Raw genomic sequence first — 22,068 nt, forward strand, 5'->3', positions numbered from 1 at the left:
CACCCTGTAGTCAGTCTTATCATGGCTGCAAAGGATCTGCACCTTGTCCCCAGGTTTGGTGATGAGATCAGAGGGAGACTGACGGACGTCTAGACCCAGACAACCACCTGGACAAAGAAGGAAACGGTGCATCGTGATAGGTTATGCATTTTAAAAAGACGAAGTCTTCGTCACCTTTATAAGAGCCAATTGTATTTGAACTAGTTTGTACCTGTTAGGCAACACAAAAAAAGAAAAGCGATCATTTTGAATTAAAGCAGTTACTCAAAAGCCTTTAAATAGATTATCCAAAGTGTTTCTCAAAGAGTTTTAGAAGTTTAAGGAGCTGATGTTCAGATGACTGTTGCTGTGAGCGACAGAGATCGAACTGATTCCTCTACTGAGGTCTGAAAAGGGAAGTAAAGATGAGGCAGCATCACTGGCAGAGACGACGGCATCAGACCAAGAGCAGCTGGCTGGGAGGGGTCTGCTCAGGTTTCCTATTCAAAGCCATAAATGTTGATTAAAGTTGGTTCAGAGTTTTTGTATAGCGTAGAGGGGCCCTGCAGTCAGTGTGCGTAGCTAGCTGCACAGTAATACACTGCATTGTGCTCGGGGGGCCTTTAGCTTGTCTATGAACAGAGAACCGTTCTTCGCTCGTTCTCCACTCATATCTCCGGTGATATTGAAATGTTCTTTGAAGGACTCCTCCTGTTCTATGGTGCTGTAATACACATGTCCGATGCGTTTCAGAGCTCGGTCTCTGGGGGACTTCTGGTACCAGTACATCTGTGTGTAGTCTGTCTTTTCATGGCTGCAGACCAGCTGGACTTTGTCTCCGGGTCTTCTGAGAAGTTCTGGAGGAGTCTGGTCGACTTTAACGCTCAGACAAACACCTAGGAAGAAAGAGGATGAGTAAACCGGGTGGGAACTATGGATACCATGATTATTCCTGGAGGAATGAAGAGATTACCGATGATCCAAGATAAATGGAATAATGTTGGCATGTTGACCTCCTGTCTGAATGAGCACAGAACACTTGAGTGGCTTTAGAAACCTGACTTACACAGTTTACCATGGACTCTTTTATCAATGCCCTCCTCTGTCAACCCGCTACATTAAGTCTCACAGTGTTGAATGAGTATTTCTGCAGCTCCAGCTCCACCTACTGGAATGATATCAAATTCAACATTTGGTTTCTGATACACTTGAATGTATTGGCAACCAGTTTTTGTTCAGCTGCTTTTACTTCTCACATCACTGTGTTTGCTGACGGCACAGAAATACACACCGCCGTCCTCGAGCTGCAGGTCTTTCACAATAAGAGCCCCGTTCGCTATGCTGTCTTTGACGGCCGAGTATTTGGTTTGAGGGAGCCCCCCATAGTCCGGCTGTCCACCGAAAGCTGTGTAGACCACGAGGGTCATGGTCTCTCCTGGACGCTGTCTGTACCAGTACATCTGGGTGTGACTGGCGTCTTTGGTGTGGCTGCAGTTCATCTCTGCAGATTCGGAAACATAACTCCAGTTGATTTCAGGGTATTGGGTCACATCCTGGCAGTGACCTGTGTGGAGAAAATACAAAAATTTCATTTGACATTTTTAGTAATTTACAGGGTGAAACATTTTAGTCAGAATTTCCTTTTTCTGTATTTTTTTGAATAGTTTGCTTTATGAATCGCATGTATGCAAAACCAGCTAAAAACATACAAATATTTGACTTGGCTCCACTGTCACGGAAAGACAATCATCCCCGTTTAATAGTCAGCCGCATAAACACAGTATGTCTCCATCAGCCCACAGGTCCATGGTAGTAATTACACCAGATACCAATAAACCATTACAACACCGTACAAACATGTTCATTTGTGTTCTTGTACCTTGAAGCAACAGAGACGAGACCACAAATGTGATGAGAGCTTGAGTCATCGTAGTGATGCTGTTAGCATGAGAAGCAGCCACGGCAGACATGATGACTCTCTTTTTATAGTGGCAGGTTAAAGGACCTCCCATTATGTTCTCTGATCTCAATCAGAAGAAAGACCAACGTTAGAGTTAGACTGGTTTATTCCAGGTGCACAGAGCTGTAATACAGAGATGGAAATGATGATGAGGATTTCTAGTTTTAGTTGTTTGCCAGGATTTGGTTGTGGTTGTTGATGCTGTGTGAACAGTTAATTTTATTTTTTTTTTAATGTTTCTCAGTTTGCCGTACATGTCAGCTGAAGTCTGGTTGAATTTGTCACCAAGAGAGGAACCTGTGGAGGGTCAACAAAGCATTGGACAAAATACAACATGAGCAGAACCACTGAGGAACGAAATGAATCCAAAATATACCAAGAACGCTAAATAAGCAGTAGTATGTGAGACTGGCTGTACACATTACATAAGCAAATGTATGAACAGATTTTGTTGAAATAATTTGATGATGCTGAAATCATTATTGTGTTAATAAGGAGTAAACCCTCCTCTCAGAAAATAGACAAGAAGTCATCAGGTGTCCTAGTGCTTCCTCATCCTCTTCACATTATACCCATCATGTCAACTACAACAGCACTCGGATATACCGCCACCTTATTAGAGGAAGCAACACAGGTGCACAGGGCTGTGAGCTTTAATACGGAGATAAAAGAACGTGTGAGGAGAAGGTTTTTGTACTGAGGAGCAGTGATCTGCAGCACTGTGTAAACTAGCAGCACAGAAGTAGACGGCACTGCTGTTCAGGCTGAGTCCTTCAACTGTTAATGTGCAGGTCTGGTCTTTATCGGCGCTCCCATCCATCGTCACATTCAGTCCAGCCTCTGGGTTTCCATTGGTTTTAAAAATGTACCCCAGGAACTGCAGTTTTTTATCCCTCGACTGTTTGTACCAGAGGATTTGATTGTAGCTCTGAATACTGTGTGAACAGCTGATTGTGGCCGTTTCTTCGGGTTTGTTGAACATGTCGGCTGGAGTCTGGTGGACCTGGTCACTGAGAGAGGAACCTGTGGTGAAATGGAATCATATAAAATGTGAAACGGTGCAAAAAACAGCACAAGCGAACGTAAACACATTGTGAATAAATGATTAGTGCGTTACCTGACACCAGAAAAGATCTAAAAGCAAAGCAAAGGAAGACGATGTACATTTTGTGTTTTTTCTGGATGTTTGGTGATATTGCAGAATATTAGATCTAAATAAATAAGAGCCCCCAATTTGTTCTTGCAATGACTGAAGCAGTTATACTTTCATAATTTCATACCTCCTCCTTTTGAGTAAACCCTCCCAAGTCATCAGTGGGCGGTGTCATTGCGCATATAACGAATTGTCGACTAACTTTACACAACACTGGGCCCGGTTCAGTGTAAAGATCTGAGTGTAGATGTAGTGAGGAAGGAGCACAGCTGTGAGAAGAAGCGATGTGTGAGGAGGAGGTTTTTGTACTGAGGAGCAGTGATCTGCAGCACTGTGCTGACTGGCAGCACAGAAGTAGACGGCACTGCTGTTCAGCCTGAGTCCTTCAACTGTTAATGTGCAGGTCTGGTCTTTATTTGCACTCCCTTCTATCTTCACACCCAGTCCAGCCTCTGGGTTTCCAGAACCTGCATACATGTAGCCCAGGAGCTGGAGCTGCATATTGTTGAGCTGCTTGTACCAGAGGATTCGATCGTAGTTCTGATTACTGTGTGAACAGCTGATTGTGGCCGTTTCTTCGGGTTTGTTGAACATGTCGGCTGGAGTCTGGTGGACCTGGTCGCTGAGAGAGGAACCTGTGGTGAAATGGAATCATATAAAATGTGAAACGGTGCAAAAACAGCTGAGATAGCAGCAGCAAATGAGACTGGATGTACACAAGCAAACGTAAACACATTGTGAATAAATGATTAGTGCGTTACCTGACACCAGAAAAGATCTAAAAGCAAAGCAAAGGAAGACAATGTACATTTTGTGTTTTTTCTGGATGTTTGGTGATATTGCAGAATATTAGATCTAAATAAATAAGAGCCCCCAATTTGATCTTGCAATGACTGAAGCAGTTATACTTTCATAATTTCATACCTCCTCCTTTTGAGTAAACCCTCCCAAGTCATCAGTGGGCGGTGTCATTGCGCATATAACGAATTGTCGACTAACTTTACACAACACCGGGCCCGGTTCAGTGTAAAGATCTGAGTGTAGATGTAGTGAGGAAGGAGCACAGCTGTGAGAAGAAGCGATGTGTGAGGAGGAGGTTTTTGTACTGAGGAGCAGTGATCTGCAGCACTGTGTAACCTAGCAGCACAGAAGTAGACAGCACTGCTGTTCAGCCTGAGTCCTTCAACTGTTAATGTGCAGGTCTGGTCTTTATTTGCACCCCCTTCTATCTTCACATTCAGTCCAGCCTCTGGGTTTCCAGAACCTGCATACATGTAGCCCAGGAACTGGAGCTGCATATTGTTGAGCTGCTTGTACCAGAGGATTTGATTGTAGTTCTGAATACTGTGTGAACAGCTGATTGTGGCCGTTTCTTCAGGTTTGTTGAACATGTCGGCTGGACTCTGGTGGACCTGGTCGCTGAGAGAGGAACCTGTGGAAACCGCATCAACAAAAAACTATTTACAGTCACGGTCCTCATAAATGTAAAAGTAAAAGATGATGAACCTGTGAGAATTACCTGACACCATTATGACATTAAGGGCTATGCAGAAGACAGTGATCATCTTGTTTTATGACTGAACATCTGTGTTGTTGGTACTGTGTTCTTTATCACTGTGTCTGCCGTTTTGACTGAATATCTCTGTAGGCCCTCCCATCAGGAAACATGTGTTTTGTTGGGAGGTGGTGTATTGCATAATATTCCGTGAACTGCCTCTACACACCACAGACGTACTGCAGTGCCACCTTATGACAGGAAACAAGATAACAAAGACCTGAGATGAACCGTGACGGTCAATACATCATCGTCACACAGAGCGGTGTGTGTGTGTGTGTGTGTGTGTGTGTGTGTGTGTGTGTGTGTGTGTGTGTGTGTGTGTGTGTGTGTGTGTGTGTGTGTGTGTGTGTTGGAAGTACAGCAGACGTTTGGCTTTAATGGAGGGAAGCACTCAATTTTATCAAAGTCAGTCTGATCACATGAACAAAGCACAAATACTGTATTTACATAGTATGTATGAAGGTAAGAAATGTTGGTAATAATTCAAAATATTGGCCTGTATGACTCCTGCATTTAAAAACGTCACCAATGCCAAACACATTTCATATTTATTTCATATTTATGCCTCTTCATACATTTATCATACATTAACATGGTTCATTAGAATCACAAATCTCTGATTGTTGTTGTGTTGTTCTGATGTTGGCTTGTATTAATTGCATTCTTATGAACAGTTTTATATACATATTTGGCAATGTTTAAATTATTTTAGTAATAAGGAATGATGACATGAAGTTTGACATAATAATCTTAACTCAATGTTACTTAATAGCTGATTCTGGAGCTTTGACCCATATCTCATGGTCTTTGGTACCGAGGGTCCAGTTAGTGGACCTTGAGTCTGTTTTTTCCATTGTCAAGAATCAACTTTTTATCTTTATTTATTTTATTTTTGACATTGCGCTTTTCCAGCACTCTCCATTCCCACCCAGCCCAAATGTAGGTATAGGTTTGAATGTTTATTGGAATTGAAACAGAGTTAATGAAGGATTTGTCAGGGAACATGTTCAGTTAGAGTACAGAGTCGGCCTGGGTCAAAATTTAAATATTATCACAATAAGATCTTTTTTTTAATCATCAAAATATGAATAAAAACATTTGAAATGACACTTGAACATACTGGAATCACTTAACATTATGTTTGTCACAGATAGCACACAAACAAATCTAACAATCTTAATTATGTGGTGAAGTGGGACTTCTGCTCGCAGGAGGCCGCGGACCTCTCGCTCTTTCGTTGTTGTTTGAGCAACGAAGTCACGCTAAGAAAAATCAGCTGGATCCGGCTTACCATGAAAAAGTATTTATAATTCACAAATGCTAAAAGACAGTTACAAACTGAATTACACTGTCGACAGTAAGGAATCGCGAAACCGAGTTCAAAGACTCTCCCCCCCTACCGGCCTACAAACGCCAGTTTACAGTAAAGAGGATCGCCAAGAACTGAACAACATCTCTCCGAACAATGTTTTTATACCCAAAAGTCAGTAGTTTACTTTCAAAAGTCCATTATCAGCTTTGTGATTGGCTGGAATCCGATTGTCTCCTCCTGTCCTCGGACAATGCTCTCCATTGGTCTAAGTGATCCGCATAATGTCTGAATAGTGTCCTCTGGTCCGACCTGTCCTCCTCCTCATAAAACAGCATGTACCCGACCCCCATGTTTTCTTAGGGCTGTCTTCATCTACATCTCTGTTTGATCAATACATCTCCTTCCCCCACTGTTAACACCCCACATTCCTGAAGTCAGCTCACCAAACTCATCTCATTATCATACAGTTGTTTTCGGATCTGAAAAGCCTGTCTCAAAGGTCTCTCTCTTTCCCTCAAAACATTCAGTAACTGTATTTTATAGTTTGATACATAGAATGATTATACTTTTATGATTTAACACTTTTCCAAACAAACATGTTATAACATTATATCCACCACTAGGAGTGATTATTAAACACACTAACATTGCTTTTTAACATTAAATTCTTCACAATTAAGATAATAATAAAAATCAAAAGGTATCCATGCATACGTAAAAGGTGAATAAATATATATAATATACATTGTGTGAGTTACTTATTTCTTTCGTGATAATTCCTGTATTTTTTAAAGTAGGCTTTATTTTTCACTTCTCAACCATGATGGTGAGCTAGACAGCTTTTCAAGTCACTCGTGACGATATTTACGATAATTTACATGTGGTGTTACGTTCACTAGGACATTATCAATTCTGTAAAAAAACATTTAGCGGCCACATGTTGAATTAGCTCCTAATAATACAATGCTAACAAAGTCTTTAGGTGCAGTGATAGTAACAGTGTTCAGCCTCGGTGTTAGTCCAGAGCTCCCTCTGTAGAGCATTGAAGAAACACTCCTCTTCTATTCACATGAGTACTTGTGCAGCTGTCTAAGTCACCTGCATCACTGTGTTGACTCACAGCACAGAAATACACTCCCCTGTCCTCAGGCAGCAGCTTCTCCACTGTCAGAGATCCAGTCTGAGCGTCGCTCTTTGTTGCGGGAAATTTGTCCTCGCTGAAGCCTCTTTCATACTTATGTGGAGGACTTGGAGTCGTGTAAACTATCTGCCTCATTCCCTCTCCTGGCAGCTGTCTGAACCAGTACATCTCTCGGTATGAGATGTCCTTAGTGTGACTGCAGTTCATCGTGGCAGACTGACCCTCCACCCTCCACAGCAGAGGGGTCTGGGTGACATCACTCCCATCAGACAGACCTGTGAGGGTAAAAAAACATCACATGTCATGTTACAGGACCACCAACAACAACATGCAATCATGAGCATGAATGTAGAGATACAGTAACAGCTTCTCCTCATAATGTACAGTACCTAGAATCCAGAGCAGAGCTGCAGAGAGGTGGATCAGACCAGCTGTGATCATGATCGTGTTCTGAACCAAATGAACTCAGAGACCAGAGTCACTGTCAGTCTGTGTGACGTTACAGATGTGAGAGGCTACAGCAGGGAGTGTCTCTGTACTGTATGATGTTCAGTGGTTGTGCTGGAGGTCCTCCTACAGTACAGCTGATAAATAGACTCACTAACAGATGTGTCAACGGTGCACTGAGGTTTGTATTCAGCTTCCACATGTGTCTGTGTCAAATCATTTCATCCAGATTAGAGATATTAAAAATGTGACGAGTCCATGCGTTATAACGTCCATGTTGTGGAAGTCAGAGTCTCGCATGTCTGTCAGTGTGGTGACAGAGATATATGAAGAGCTGCAGGTGGGAGTGTCTCTTCAGTGTGTGACTTCTTCTGATAGCTGCTGTATTAAAAACCCACACGGTGAATCAGAGTGTCACTGGGAGTATTTGTGGTCCTCGAGGTCCCCCTACAGCACATGAGATCACTGTGACAGCTATGTTTTCAGTGCACTGGGGTTTTTGTTCAGCTATTGAGAGCATCTGTATCACTGTGTTCACTCACAGCGCAGAAGTACAAGCCTTTATCTCCTGGCTGCAGGTTCTTCACCGTGAACGTCCCGCTGTGAGCGTCAGGCTTGGTGGCTGAAAATTTGTCTTTGCTGAAATTTCCAAAATCGTGATCTGTGTTGCCCGTTGTGAACACGATTAGTTTCATGGTTTCTCCTGGCAGCTGTCTGTACCAGTACATCTGGTAGTAGGTGCCACCCTTTGTGTGACTGCAGCTCATTGTTGCGTTGTCACCCTTGTGTTTCCACAGCAACGCAGTCTGGGTGACATCGCTCCCATCAATAAGACCTGTGTGTATAATAGTTACCAATTATACTCTTTCTGTATTGCACTGTTATCATAAATCACTTCCAACAAAACAACAGTTATAGTGAGATTTAATTTAACGTCAAGTTGTAATTATTAACAGTTGATTTTATTGTAAAATCACCTGAAGTCCACAGCAGACAGACTGACCATACGAGGAGGTCTCGTTTGATGATAACATCCATGTTCTGTGTCTCTGAGTCTCCTGTAGCTACAGAGACATGAAGAGCTGTAGGTGTGAGTGTCACTGCAGTCACACTGTCAGTAGTCTAGTAACAGTAGAGGTACAGATGGGAGGATTAGTGGTACTGAGGTAGAGTCCCCCTACAGGTCATCACTGTCATGAACGGCTCCTGTAAGTCAGATCAGCAACACTGACAAGGCCAACACAGACTGATTTATGACATCATCTATGTTGTGATGATCTTTAAAATTATAATTTATATTTTAATTTATTATCAATAATAAATTCTTGATAAAGATGTTTTGTTTTTACTGAGAGGTAGAACTGAGGCAGACTGCAGGAAGCACAGTGGTTTGGATGTGTGGCTTTGCAGCTGTCTGTAGTTTCAGGCCCCATCGGTCATAATATAACATGACGATATCACAAACATTATGTTCTGCACATGATAGGATTGCAACAAATATATATATTGTTGAGCTTTGGGCCTAAAACATGAAATCAGATGGGGTCAAAATCGTGTAAAATAAAATGTTCAAAGGCTTGGTTTAGATGTCGGCTGTCTGCAGGTGTTCAGGAGACTCAACATGTTTGTCAGTCAGACAGATAAAGGAGAGTTTTTGTATTGGAGTGAGGGGAACCTGCAGCACTGTGCTGACTGGCAGCACAGAAGTAGACGGCACTGCTGTTCAGGCTGAGTCCTTCAACTGTTAATGTGCAGGTCTGGTCTTTATTTGCACTCCCTTCTATCTTCACACCCAGTCCAGCCTCTGGGTTTCCAGAAGTTGCATACATGTTGCCCAGGAGCTGGAGCTGCATATTGTTGAGCTGCTTGTACCAGAGGATTTGATCGTAGTTCTGATTACTGTGTGAACAGCTGATTGTGGCCGTTTCTTCAGGTTTGTTGAACATGTCGGCTGGAGTCTGGTGGACCTGCTCGCTGAGAGAGGAACCTGTGGAAAAAGAGCAGATCCTATTTTGAAATCTGAAGTTATTAACAGGGCAGCGTCTCACTCCGTTTGTTTGGAATACTCACACTCATTCCCCGGCAGATGAAGGAAACACAATATAAAGACCAGAAACATCATGAAGACGTTTAAATGTGAGACTCCACTATCAGCTGTATTGTCAGGTCCTTTCAGCTCAGCACCTGTGGACACAAGCACATGTTGCAGGAGGGAGCGTCATCATCTCCTGTGACGTTCTCTGATCCCGTTAGCTGCTGTATCAAAACCCACACGGTGAATCAGAGTGTCACTGGGAGTATTTGTGGTCCTCGAGGTCCCCCTACAGCACATGAGATCACTGTGACAGCTATGTTTTCAGTGCACTGGGGTTTTTGTTCAGCTATTGAGAGCATCTGTATCACTGTGTTCACTCACAGCGCAGAAGTACAAGCCTTTATCTCCTGGCTGCAGGTTCTTCACCGTGAACGTCCCGCTGTGAGCGTCAGGCTTGGTGGCTGAAAATTTGTCTTTGCTGAAATTTCCAAAATCGTGATCTGTGTTGCCCGTTGTTGTGAACACGATTTGTTTCATGGTTTCTCCTGGCAGCTGTCTGTACCAGTACATCTGGAAGTAGCCGCCACCCTTTGTATGACTGCAGCTCATTGTTGCGTTGTCACCCTTGTGTTTCCACAGCAACGCAGTCTGGGTGACATCGCTCCCATCAATAAGACCTGTGTGTATAATAGTTACCAATTATACTCTTTCTGTATTGCACTGTTCTCGTAAATCACTTCCAACAAAACAACAGTTATAGTGAGATTTAATTTAACGTCAAGTTGTAATTATTAACAGTTGATTTTATTGTAAAATCACCTGAAGTCCACAGCAGACAGACTGACCATACGAGGAGGTCTCGTTTGATGATAACATCCATGTTCTGTGTCTCTGAGTCTCCTGTAGCTACAGAGACATGAAGAGCTGTAGGTGTGAGTGTCACTGCAGTCACACTGTCAGTAGTCTAGTAACAGTAGAGGTACAGATGGGAGGATTAGTGGTACTGAGGTAGAGTCCCCCTACAGGTCATCACTGTCATGAACGGCTCCTGTAAGTCAGATCAGCAACACTGACAAGGCCAACACAGACTGATTTATGACGTCATGTATGTTGTGATGATCTTTAAAATAGAATATATGTCTGTACCGGCATGGCAGTAAAGTACATTTTACTATGAAGTCTGATAATTCAATTCTTGATAAAGATGTTTTGTTTTTACTGAGAGGTAGAACTGAGGCAGACTGCAGGAAGCACAGTGGTTTGGATGTGTGGCTTTGCAGCTGTCTGTAGTTTCAGGCCCCATCGGTCATAATATAACATGACGATATCACAAACATTATGTTCTGCACATGATAGGATTGCAACAAATATATATATTGTTGAGCTTTGGGCCTAAAACATGAAATCAGATGGGGTCAAAATTGTGTAAAATAAAATGTTCAAAGGCTTGGTTTAGATGTCGGCTGTCTGCAGGTGTTCAGGAGACTCAACATGTTTGTCAGTCAGACAGATAAAGGAGAGTTTTTGTATTGGAGTGAGGGGAACCTGCAGCACTGTGCTGACTGGCAGCACAGAAGTAGACGGCACTGCTGTTCAGGCTGAGTCCTTCAACTGTTAATGTGCAGGTCTGGTCTTTATCAGCGCTCCCATCCATCGTCACATTCAGTCCAGCCTCTGGGTTTCCACTGGTTTTAAAAATGTACCCCAGGAACTGCAGTTTTTTATCCCTCGACTGTTTGTACCAGAGAATTTGATCGTAGCTCTGAATACTGTGTGAACAGCTGATTGTGGCCGTTTCTTCGGGTTTGTTGAACATGTCGGCTGGAGTCTGGTGGACCTGGTCGCTGAGAGAGGAACCTGTGGTGAAATGGAATCATATAAAATGTGAAATGGTGCAAAAAAACAGCACAAGCGAACGTAAACACATTGTGAATAAATGATTAGTGCGTTACCTGACACCAGAAAAGATCTAAAAGCAAAGCAAAGGAAGACGATGTACATTTTGTGTTTTTTCTGGATGTTTGGTGATATTGCAGAATATTAGATCTAAATAAATAAGAGCCCCCAATTTGTTCTTGCAATGACTGAAGCAGTTATACTTTCATAATTTCATACCTCCTCCTTTTGAGTAAACCCTCCCAAGTCATCAGTGGGCGGTGTCATTGCGCATATAACGAATTGTCGACTGACTTTACACAACACTGGGCCCGGTTCAGTGTAAAGATCTGAGTGTAGATGTAGTGAGGAAGGAGCACAGCTGTGAGAAGAAGCGATGTGTGAGGAGGAGGTTTTTGTACTGAGGAGCAGTGATCTGCAGCACTGTGTAACCTAGCAGCACAGAAGTAGACAGCACTGCTGTTCAGCCTGAGTCCTTCAACTGTTAATGTGCAGGTCTGGTCTTTATTTGCACCCCCTTCTATCTTCACACCCAGTCCAGCCTCTGGTTTTCCAGAAGTTGCATACATGTAGCCCAGGAGCTGGAGCTGCATATTGTTGAGCTGCTTGTACCAGAGGATTTGATCGTAGTTCTGATTACTGTGTGAACAGCTGATTGTGGCCGTTTCTTCAGGTTTGTTGAACATGTCGGCTGGAGTCTGGTGGACCTGGTCGCTGAGAGAGGAACCTGTGGAAACCGCATCAACAAAAAACTATTTACAGTCACGGTCCTCCTAAATGTAAAAGTAAAAGATGATGAACCTGTGAGAATTACCTGACACCATTATGACATTAAGGGCTATGCAGAAGACAGTGATCATCTTGTTTTATGACTGAACATCTGTGTTGTTGGTACTGTGTTCTTTATCACTGTGTCTGCCGTTTTGACTGAATATCTCTGTAGGCCCTCCCATCAGGAAACATGTGTTTTGTTGGGAGGTGGTGTATTGCATAATATTCCGTGAACTGCCTCTACACACCACAGACGTACTGCAGTGCCACCTTATGACAGGAAACAAGATAACAAAGACCTGAGATGAACCGTGACGGTCAATACATCATCGTCACACAGAGCGGTGTGTGTGTGTGTGTGTGTGTGTGTGTGTGTGTGTGTGTGTGTGTGTGTGTGTGTGTGTGTGTGTGTGTGTGTGTTGGAAGTACAGCAGACGTTTGGCTTTAATGGAGGGAAGCACTCAATTTGATTAAAGTCAGTCTGATCACATAAACAAAGCACAAATACTGTATTTACATAGTATGTATGAAGGTAAGAAATGTTGGTAATAATTCAAAATATTCAAAATATTGGCCTGTATGACTCCTGCATTTAAAAACGTCACCAATGCCAAACACATTTCATATTTATTTCATATTTATGCCCCTCCATACATTCATCATACATTAACATGGTTCATTAGAATCACAAATCTCTGATTGTTGTTGTGTTGTTCTGATGTTGGCTTGTATTAATTGCATTCTTATGAACAGTTTTATATACATATTTGGCAATGTTTAAATTATTTTAGTAATAAGGAATGATGACATGAAGTTTGACATTATAATCTTAACTCAATGTTACTTAATAGCTGATTCTGGAGCTTTGACCCATATCTCATGGTCTTTGGTACCGAGGGTCCAGTTAGTGGACCTTGAGTCTGTTTTTTCCATTGTCAAGAATCAACTTTTTATCTTTATTTATTTTTATTTTTGACATTGCGCTTTTCCAGCACTCTCCATTCCCACCCAGCCCAAATGTAGGTATAGGTTTGAATGTTTATTGGAATTGAAACAGAGTTAATGAAGGATTTGTCAGGGAACATGTTCAGTTAGAGTACAGAGTCGGCCTGGGTCAAAATTAAAATATTATCACAATAAGATCTTTTTTTTAATCATCAAAATATGAATAAAAACATTTGAAATGACACTTGAACATACTGGAATCACTTAACATTATGTTTGTCACAGATAGCACACAAACAAATCTAACAATCTTAATTAAGATAATAATAAAAATCAAAAGGTATCCATGCATACGTAAAAGGTGAATAAATATATATAATATACATTGTGTGAGTTAGTTATTTCTTTCATGATAATTCCTGTATTTTTTAAATAGGCTTTATTTTTCACTTCTCAACCATGATGGTGAGCTAGACAGCTTTTCAAGTCACTCGTGACGATATTTACGATAATTTACATGTGGTGTTACGTTCACTAGGACATTATCAATTCTGTAAAAAAACATTTAGCGGCCACATGTTGAATTAGCTCCTAATAATACAATGCTAACAAAGACTTTAGGTGCAGTGATAGTAACAGTGTTCAGCCTCGGTGTTAGTCCAGAGCTCCCTCTGTAGAGCATTGAAGAAACACTCCTCTTCTATTCACATGAGTACTTGTGCAGCTGTCTAAGTCACCTGCATCACTGTGTTGACTCACAGCACAGAAATACACTCCCCTGTCCTCAGGCAGCAGCTTCTCCACTGTCAGAGATCCAGTCTGAGCGTCGCTCTTTGTTGCGGGAAATTTGTCCTCGCTGAAGCCGCTTTCATACTTATGTGGAGGACTTGGAGTCGTGAAAACTATCTGCCTCATTCCCTCTCCTGGCAGCTGTCTGAACCAGTACATCTCTCGGTATGTGATGTCCTTAGTGTGACTGCAGTTCATCGTGGCAGACTGACCCTCCACCCTCCACAGCAGAGGGGTCTGGGTGACATCACTCCCATCAGACAGACCTGTGAGGGTAAAAAAACATCACATGTCATGTTACAGGACCACCAACAACAACATGCAATCATGAGCATGAATGTAGAGATACAGTAACAGCTTCTCCTCATAATGTACAGTACCTAGAATCCAGAGCAGAGCTGCAGAGAGGTGGATCAGACCAGCTGTGATCATGATCGTGTTCTGAACCAAATGAACTCAGAGACCAGAGTCACTGTCAGTCTGTGTGACGTTACAGATGTGAGAGGCTACAGCAGGGAGTGTCTCTGTACTGTATGATGTTCAGTGGTTGTGCTGGAGGTCCTCCTACAGTACAGCTGATAAATAGACTCACTAACAGATGTGTCAACGGTGCACTGAGGTTTGTATTCAGCTTCCACATGTGTCTGTGTCAAATCATTTCATCCAGATTAGAGATATTAAAAATGTGACGAGTCCATGCGTTATAACGTCCATGTTGTGGAAGTCAGAGTCTCGCATGTCTGTCAGTGTGGTGACAGAGATATATGAAGAGCTGCAGGTGGGAGTGTCTCTTCAGTGTGTGACTTCTTCTGATAGCTGCTGTATTAAAAACCCACACGGTGAATCAGAGTGTCACTGGGAGTATTTGTGGTCCTCGAGGTCCCCCTACAGCACATGAGATCACTGTGACAGCTATGTTTTCAGTGCACTGGGGTTTTTGTTCAGCTATTGAGAGCATCTGTATCACTGTGTTCACTCACAGCGCAGAAGTACAAGCCTTTATCTCCTGGCTGCAGGTTCTTCACCGTGAACGTCCCGCTGTGAGCGTCAGGCTTGGTGGCTGAAAATTTGTCTTTGCTGAAATTTCCAAAATCGTGATCTGTGTTGCCCGTTGTGAACACGATTAGTTTCATGGTTTCTCCTGGCAGCTGTCTGTACCAGTACATCTGGTAGTAGGTGCCACCCTTTGTGTGACTGCAGCTCATTGTTGCGTTGTCACCCTTGTGTTTCCACAGCAACGCAGTCTGGGTGACATCGCTCCCATCAATAAGACCTGTGTGTATAATAGTTACCAATTATACTCTTTCTGTATTGCACTGTTATCATAAATCACTTCCAACAAAACAACAGTTATAGTGAGATTTAATTTAACGTCAAGTTGTAATTATTAACAGTTGATTTTATTGTAAAATCACCTGAAGTCCACAGCAGACAGACTGACCATACGAGGAGGTCTCGTTTGATGATAACATCCATGTTCTGTGTCTCTGAGTCTCCTGTAGCTACAGAGACATGAAGAGCTGTAGGTGTGAGTGTCACTGCAGTCACACTGTCAGTAGTCTAGTAACAGTAGAGGTACAGATGGGAGGATTAGTGGTACTGAGGTAGAGTCCCCCTACAGGTCATCACTGTCATGAACGGCTCCTGTAAGTCAGATCAGCAACACTGACAAGGCCAACACAGACTGATTTATGACATCATCTATGTTGTGATGATCTTTAAAATTATAATTTATATTTTAATTTATTATCAATAATAAATTCTTGATAAAGATGTTTTGTTTTTACTGAGAGGTAGAACTGAGGCAGACTGCAGGAAGCACAGTGGTTTGGATGTGTGGCTTTGCAGCTGTCTGTAGTTTCAGGCCCCATCAGTCATAATATAACATGACGATATCACAAACATTATGTTCTGCACATGATAGGATTGCAACAAATATATATATTGTTGAGCTTTGGGCCTAAAACATGAAATCAGATGGGGTCAAAATCGTGTAAAATAAAATGTTCAAAGGCTTGGTTTAGATGTCGGCTGTCTGCAGGTGTTCAGGAGACTCAACATGTTTGTCAGTCAGACAGATAAAGGAGAGTTTTTGTATTGGAGTGAGGGGAACCTGCAGCACTGTGCTGACTGGCAGCACAGAAGTAGACGGCACTGCTGTTCAGGCTGAGTCCTTCAACTGTTAATGTGCAGGTCTGGTCTTTATTTGCACTCCCTTCTATCTTCACACCCAGTCCAGCCTCTGGGTTTCCAGAAGTTGCATACATGTTGCCCAGGAGCTGGAGCTGCATATTGTTGAGCTGCTTGTACCAGAGGATTCGATTGTAGCTCTGAATACTGTGTGAACAGCTGATTGTGGCCGTTTCTTCGGGTTTGTTGAACATGTCGGCTGGAGTCTGGTGGACCTGCTCGCTGAGAGAGGAACCTGTGGTGAAATGGAATCATATAAAATGTGAAACGGTGCAAAAACAGCTGAGATAGCAGCAGCAAATGAGACTGGATGTACACAAGCAAACGTAAACACATTGTGAATAAATGATTAGTACGTTACCTGACACCAGAAAAGATCTAAAAGCAAAGCAAAGGAAGACAATGTACATTTTGTGTTTTTTCTGGATGTTTGGTGATGTTGCAGAATATTAGATCTAAATAAATAAGAGCCCCCAATTTGTTCTTGCAATGACTGAAGCAGTTATACTTTCATAATTTCATACCTCCTCCTTTTGAGTAAACCCTCCCAAGTCATCAGTGGGCGGTGTCATTGCGCATATAACGAATTGTCGACTGACTTTACACAACACTGGGCCCGGTTCAGTGTAAAGATCTGAGTGTAGATGTAGTGAGGAAGGAGCACAGCTGTGAGAAGAAGCGATGTGTGAGGAGGAGGTTTTTGTACTGAGGAGCATTGATCTGCAGCACTGTGTAACCTAGCAGCACAGAAGTAGACAGCACTGCTGTTCAGCCTGAGTCCTTCAACTGTTAATGTGCAGGTCTGGTCTTTATTTGCACTCCCTTCTATCTTCACACCCAGTCCAGCCTCTGGGTTTCCAGAAGTTGCAATCATGTAGCCCAGGAACTGGAGCTGCATATTGTTGAGCTGCTTGTACCAGAGGATTTGATCGTAGTTCTGAATACTGTGTGAACAGCTGATTGTGGCCGTTTCTTCAGGTTTGTTGAACATGTCGGCTGGAGTCTGGTGGACCTGCTCGCTGAGAGAGGAACCTGTGGAAAAAGAGCAGATCCTATTTTGAAATCTGAAGTTATTAACAGGGCAGCGTCTCACTCCGTTTGTTTGGAATACTCACACTCATTCCCCGGCAGATGAAGGAAACACAATATAAAGACCAGAAACATCATGAAGACGTTTAAATGTGAGACTCCACTATCAGCTGTATTGTCAGGTCCTTTCAGCTCAGCACCTGTGGACACAAGCACATGTTGCAGGAGGGAGCGTCATCATCTCCTGTGACGTTCTCTGATCCCGTTAGCTGCTGTATCAAAACCCACACGGTGAATCAGAGTGTCACTGGGAGTATTTGTGGTCCTCGAGGTCCCCCTACAGCACATGAGATCACTGTGACAGCTATGTTTTCAGTGCACTGGGGTTTTTGTTCAGCTATTGAGAGCATCTGTATCACTGTGTTCACTCACAGCACAGAAGTACAAGCCTTTATCTCCTGGCTGCAGGTTCTTCACCGTGAACGTCCCGCTGTGAGCGTCAGGCTTGGTGGCTGAAAATTTGTCTTTCGTGAAATTTCCAAAATCGTGATCTGTGTTGCCCGTTGTTGTGAACACGATTAGTTTCATGGTTTCTCCTGGCAGCTGTCTGTACCAGTACATCTCGTAGTAGCTGCCACCCTTTGTATGACTGCAGCTCATTGTTGCGTTGTCACCCTTGTGTTTCCACAGCAACGCAGTCTGGGTGACATCGCTCCCATCAATAAGACCTGTGTGTATAATAGTTACCAATTTCACTCTTTCTGTATTGCACTGTTCTCGTAAATCACTTCCAACAAAACAACAGTTATAGTGAGATTTAATTTAACGTCAAGTTGTAATTATTAACAGTTGATTTTATTGTAAAATCACCTGAAGTCCACAGCAGACAGACTGACCATACGAGGAGGTCTCGTTTGATGATAACATCCATGTTCTGTGTCTCTGAGTGTCCTGTAGCTACAGAGACATGAAGAGCTGTAGGTGTGAGTGTCACTGCAGTCACACTGTCAGTAGTCTAGTAACAGTAGAGGTACAGATGGGAGGATTAGTGGTACTGAGGTAGAGTCCCCCTACAGGTCATCACTGTCATGAACGGCTCCTGTAAGTCAGATCAGCAACACTGACAAGGCCAACACAGACTGATTTATGACGTCATGTATGTTGTGATGATCTTTAAAATAGAATATATGTCTGTACCGGCATGGCAGTAAAGTACATTTTACTATGAAGTCTGATAATTCAATTCTTGATAAAGATGTTTTGTTTTTACTGAGAGGTAGAACTGAGGCAGACTGCAGGAAGCACAGTGGTTTGGATGTGTGGCTTTGCAGCTGTCTGTAGTTTCAGGCCCCATCAGTCATAATATAACATGACGATATCACAAACATTATGTTCTGCACATGATAGGATTGCAACAAATATGTATATTGTTGAGCTTTGGGCCTAAAACATGAAATCAGATGGGGTCAAAATTGTGTAAAATAAAATGTTCAAAGGCTTGGTTTAGATGTCGGCTGTCTGCAGGTGTTCAGGAGACTCAACATGTTTGTCAGTCAGACAGATAAAGGACAGTTTTTGTATTGGAGTGAGGGGAACCTGCAGCACTGTGCTGACTGGCAGCACAGAAGTAGACAGCACTGCTGTTCAGGCTGAGTCCTTCAACTGTTAATGTGCAGGTCTGGTCTTTATCAGCGCTCCCATCCATCGTCACATTCAGTCCAGCCTCTGGGTTTCCATTGGTTTTAAAAATGTACCCCAGGAACTGCAGTTTTTTATCCCTCGACTGTTTGTACCAGAGGATTCGATCGTAGCCCTGAATACTGTGTGAACAGCTGATTGTGGCCGTTTCTTCGGGTTTGTTGAACATGTCGGCTGGAGTCTGGTGGACCTGCTCGCTGAGAGAGGAACCTGTGGTGAAATGGAATCATATAAAATGTGAAACGGTGCAAAAACAGCTGAGATAGCAGCAGCAAATGAGACTGGATGTACACAAGCAAACGTAAACACATTGTGAATAAATGATTAGTGCGTTACCTGACACCAGAAAAGATCTAAAAGCAAAGCAAAGGAAGACGATGTACATTTTGTGTTTTTTCTGGATGTTTGGTGATATTGCAGAATATTAGATCTAAATAAATAAGAGCCCCCAATTTGTTCTTGCAATGACTGAAGCAGTTATACTTTCATAATTTCATACCTCCTCCTTTTGAGTAAACCCTCCCAAGTCATCAGTGGGCGGTGTCATTGTGCATATAACAAATTGTCGACTAACTTTACACAACACTGGGCCCGGTTCAGTGTAAAGATCTGAGTGTAGATGTAGTGAGGAAGGAGCACAGCTGTGAGAAGAAGCGATGTGTGAGGAGGAGGTTTTTGTACTGAGGAGCAGTGATCTGCAGCACTGTGTAACCTAGCAGCACAGAAGTAGACAGCACTGCTGTTCAGTCTGAGTCCTTCAACTGTTAATGTGCAGGTCTGGTCTTTATTTGCACTCCCTTCTATCTTCACACCCAGTCCAGCCTCTGGGTTTCCAGAAGTTGCAAACATGTAGCCCAGGAACTGGAGCTGCATATTGTTGAGCTGCTTGTACCAGAGGATTTGATTGTAGTTCTGAATACTGTGTGAACAGCTGATTGTGGCCGTTCCTTCAGGTTTGTTGAACATGTCGGCTGGAGTCTGGTGGACCTGCTCGCTGAGAGAGGAACCTGTGGAAAAAGAGCAGATCCTATTTTGAAATCTGAAGTTATTAACAGGGCAGCGTCTCACTCCGTTTGTTTGGAATACTCACACTCATTCCCCGGCAGATGAAGGAAACACAATATAAAGACCAGAAACATCATGAAGACGTTTAAATGTGAGACTCCACTATCAGCTGTATTGTCAGGTCCTTTCAGCTCAGCACCTGTGGACACAAGCACATGTTGCAGGAGGGAGCGTCATCATCTCCTGTGACGTTCTCTGATCCCGTTAGCTGCTGTATCAAAACCCACACGGTGAATCAGAGTGTCACTGGGAGTATTTGTGGTCCTCGAGGTCCCCCTACAGCACATGAGATCACTGTGACAGCTATGTTTTCAGTGCACTGGGGTTTTTGTTCAGCTATTGAGAGCATCTGTATCACTGTGTTCACTCACAGCGCAGAAGTACAAGCCTTTATCTCCTGGCTGCAGGTTCTTCACCGTGAACGTCCCGCTGTGAGCGTCAGGCTTGGTGGCTGAAAATTTGTCTTTGCTGAAATCTCCAAAATCATGATTTTCGATGCTGACTCGTGTGAACACGATTAGTTTCATGGTTTCTCCCGGCAGCTGTCTGTACCAGTACATCTGGTTGTACTGAACACCCTTGGTGTGGCTGCAGCTCATTGTTGCGTTGTCACCCTGGACTCTCCACAGCGTTGCAGTCTGGTTGACATCGCTCCCATCAGTTAGACCTGTGTGTGAAGCAGTAAAGGGGATCACGGCTAATCTTTTGAATTCCTGTGACATTCTTTGACATCACTCCCAAAATGATGAGCTATTCCAATGAGACAAACTTGAAATGTGAATTTGTTTAAAAAATAAATATTAGGGTTCACGGTTTCTTTTGTTGTAAAGTACCTGTAGTCCAAAGCAAAAGGAGTGATATTCTGAGGAGGTGTTGTTTGATGATGATCTCCATGTTGTTAGACGCAAACAGTCAGAGTCTCATGTGAGACATGAAGGTGGGCGGGTCACTGCACAAAGCTACACTCAAGGTGTAGTATGAGAAGTACTGGAGGTCCCCCTATAGTACATCACTCCTCTGCAGATTACCTGGATTTAGATCAGTAACACTGACGAACCAAAGATTCCAGATTTGATGGCGTGATCTATTTTTGATACACGCCTTTAAAGACATTTTTTTAAAACGGAAGATGGACGATCATCGTGTATTTCCTTACTAAACAGTGAGGGAAAATTATAACGTGACCGAGTCAGACTTTGAAGTTCTTGACAGATGTGTTTCTTTATTATTAAGTCATCATTATTCCTGTAGTTAATGAGAAAGGTTCACAACCAGATTAGATGCTGAAACAATCTTTATTTCATACAGAACGCCACAAAGAGTGTCAGAGCAAGAGGCCAACATCGTGTCAAAAGAGTTGATAAAATCATCAAAGGTCGGCTGTCTGCAGGTGTTCAGGAGACTCAACATGTTTGTCAGTCAGACAGATAAAGGAGAGTTTTTGTATTGGAGTGAGGGGAACCTGCAGCACTGTGCTGACTGGCAGCACAGAAATACACACCACTGTCGTTTAATGCAAGATCAGAAATGCTGAGGCGTGCATCTTTACGGGCATCTCCATCGAGGGTGATCTTTTCTTTCACGTCGTCCTCTGGGTACAGGAAGATGGTATTCACATATCCCAGGAGCTTCAGAGATGTTTGCTTTTCTTCTCTTTTGTACCAGAGAATAACATCATATTGTGGCACGTTGTGTGAACAGCTGATCTCGCTGGCAACCGATTCACCAATTCTCTTAATGATGAAAGGAGGCGTTTGGAAGACACTTTTGGTGGGAGAGGCACCTGTGGGGGGGGGGGGGGGGAGTTTTTAAATACTGAAATTAGTAGCCGTGCAGCGTCTTACTCTTTCTGGAATATTCTTGCGCTTCTCACCATTATTTCCCGGCAGATGAAGAAAACAAAATATAAAGACCGTAAACATCGTGGTAAAGAACTTTTAGATCTGACACTCTACGGTCAGCTGTTCTCGCTCAGCACCTGTGGACGAGAATGCCTCACTGTTACAGTTTAATGAACGCTGCTGGTGTCAGAGAGATGTCTGCATCACGGCACTCAGCGGGGAGGGAGTGGCGTTATCTTGTATCAATGGAAGTGGTTGA

The 22,068-nt window shown here is 43.0% G+C and overlaps 1 gene segment (V, D, J or C); it reads right to left on the reverse strand.

The window, feature by feature from the left end:
* Window positions 1–561: 561 nt before the first annotated feature.
* On the reverse strand, window positions 562–1,916 carry LOC137877946 (T cell receptor beta variable 7-2-like). The segment is given in 3 exon segments: window positions 562–875; window positions 1,229–1,543; window positions 1,859–1,916. Coding segments are annotated over 3 exon segments (678 nt in total).
* Window positions 1,917–22,068: the final 20,152 nt, after the last annotated feature.

This window comes from Cebidichthys violaceus, unplaced genomic scaffold (genome assembly GCF_023349555.1).
Source record: "Cebidichthys violaceus isolate CVI_PGR_0920_01 unplaced genomic scaffold, fCebVio1.0.p SCAF_22, whole genome shotgun sequence".
Classification (NCBI taxonomy): domain Eukaryota; kingdom Metazoa; phylum Chordata; class Actinopteri; order Perciformes; family Stichaeidae; genus Cebidichthys; species Cebidichthys violaceus.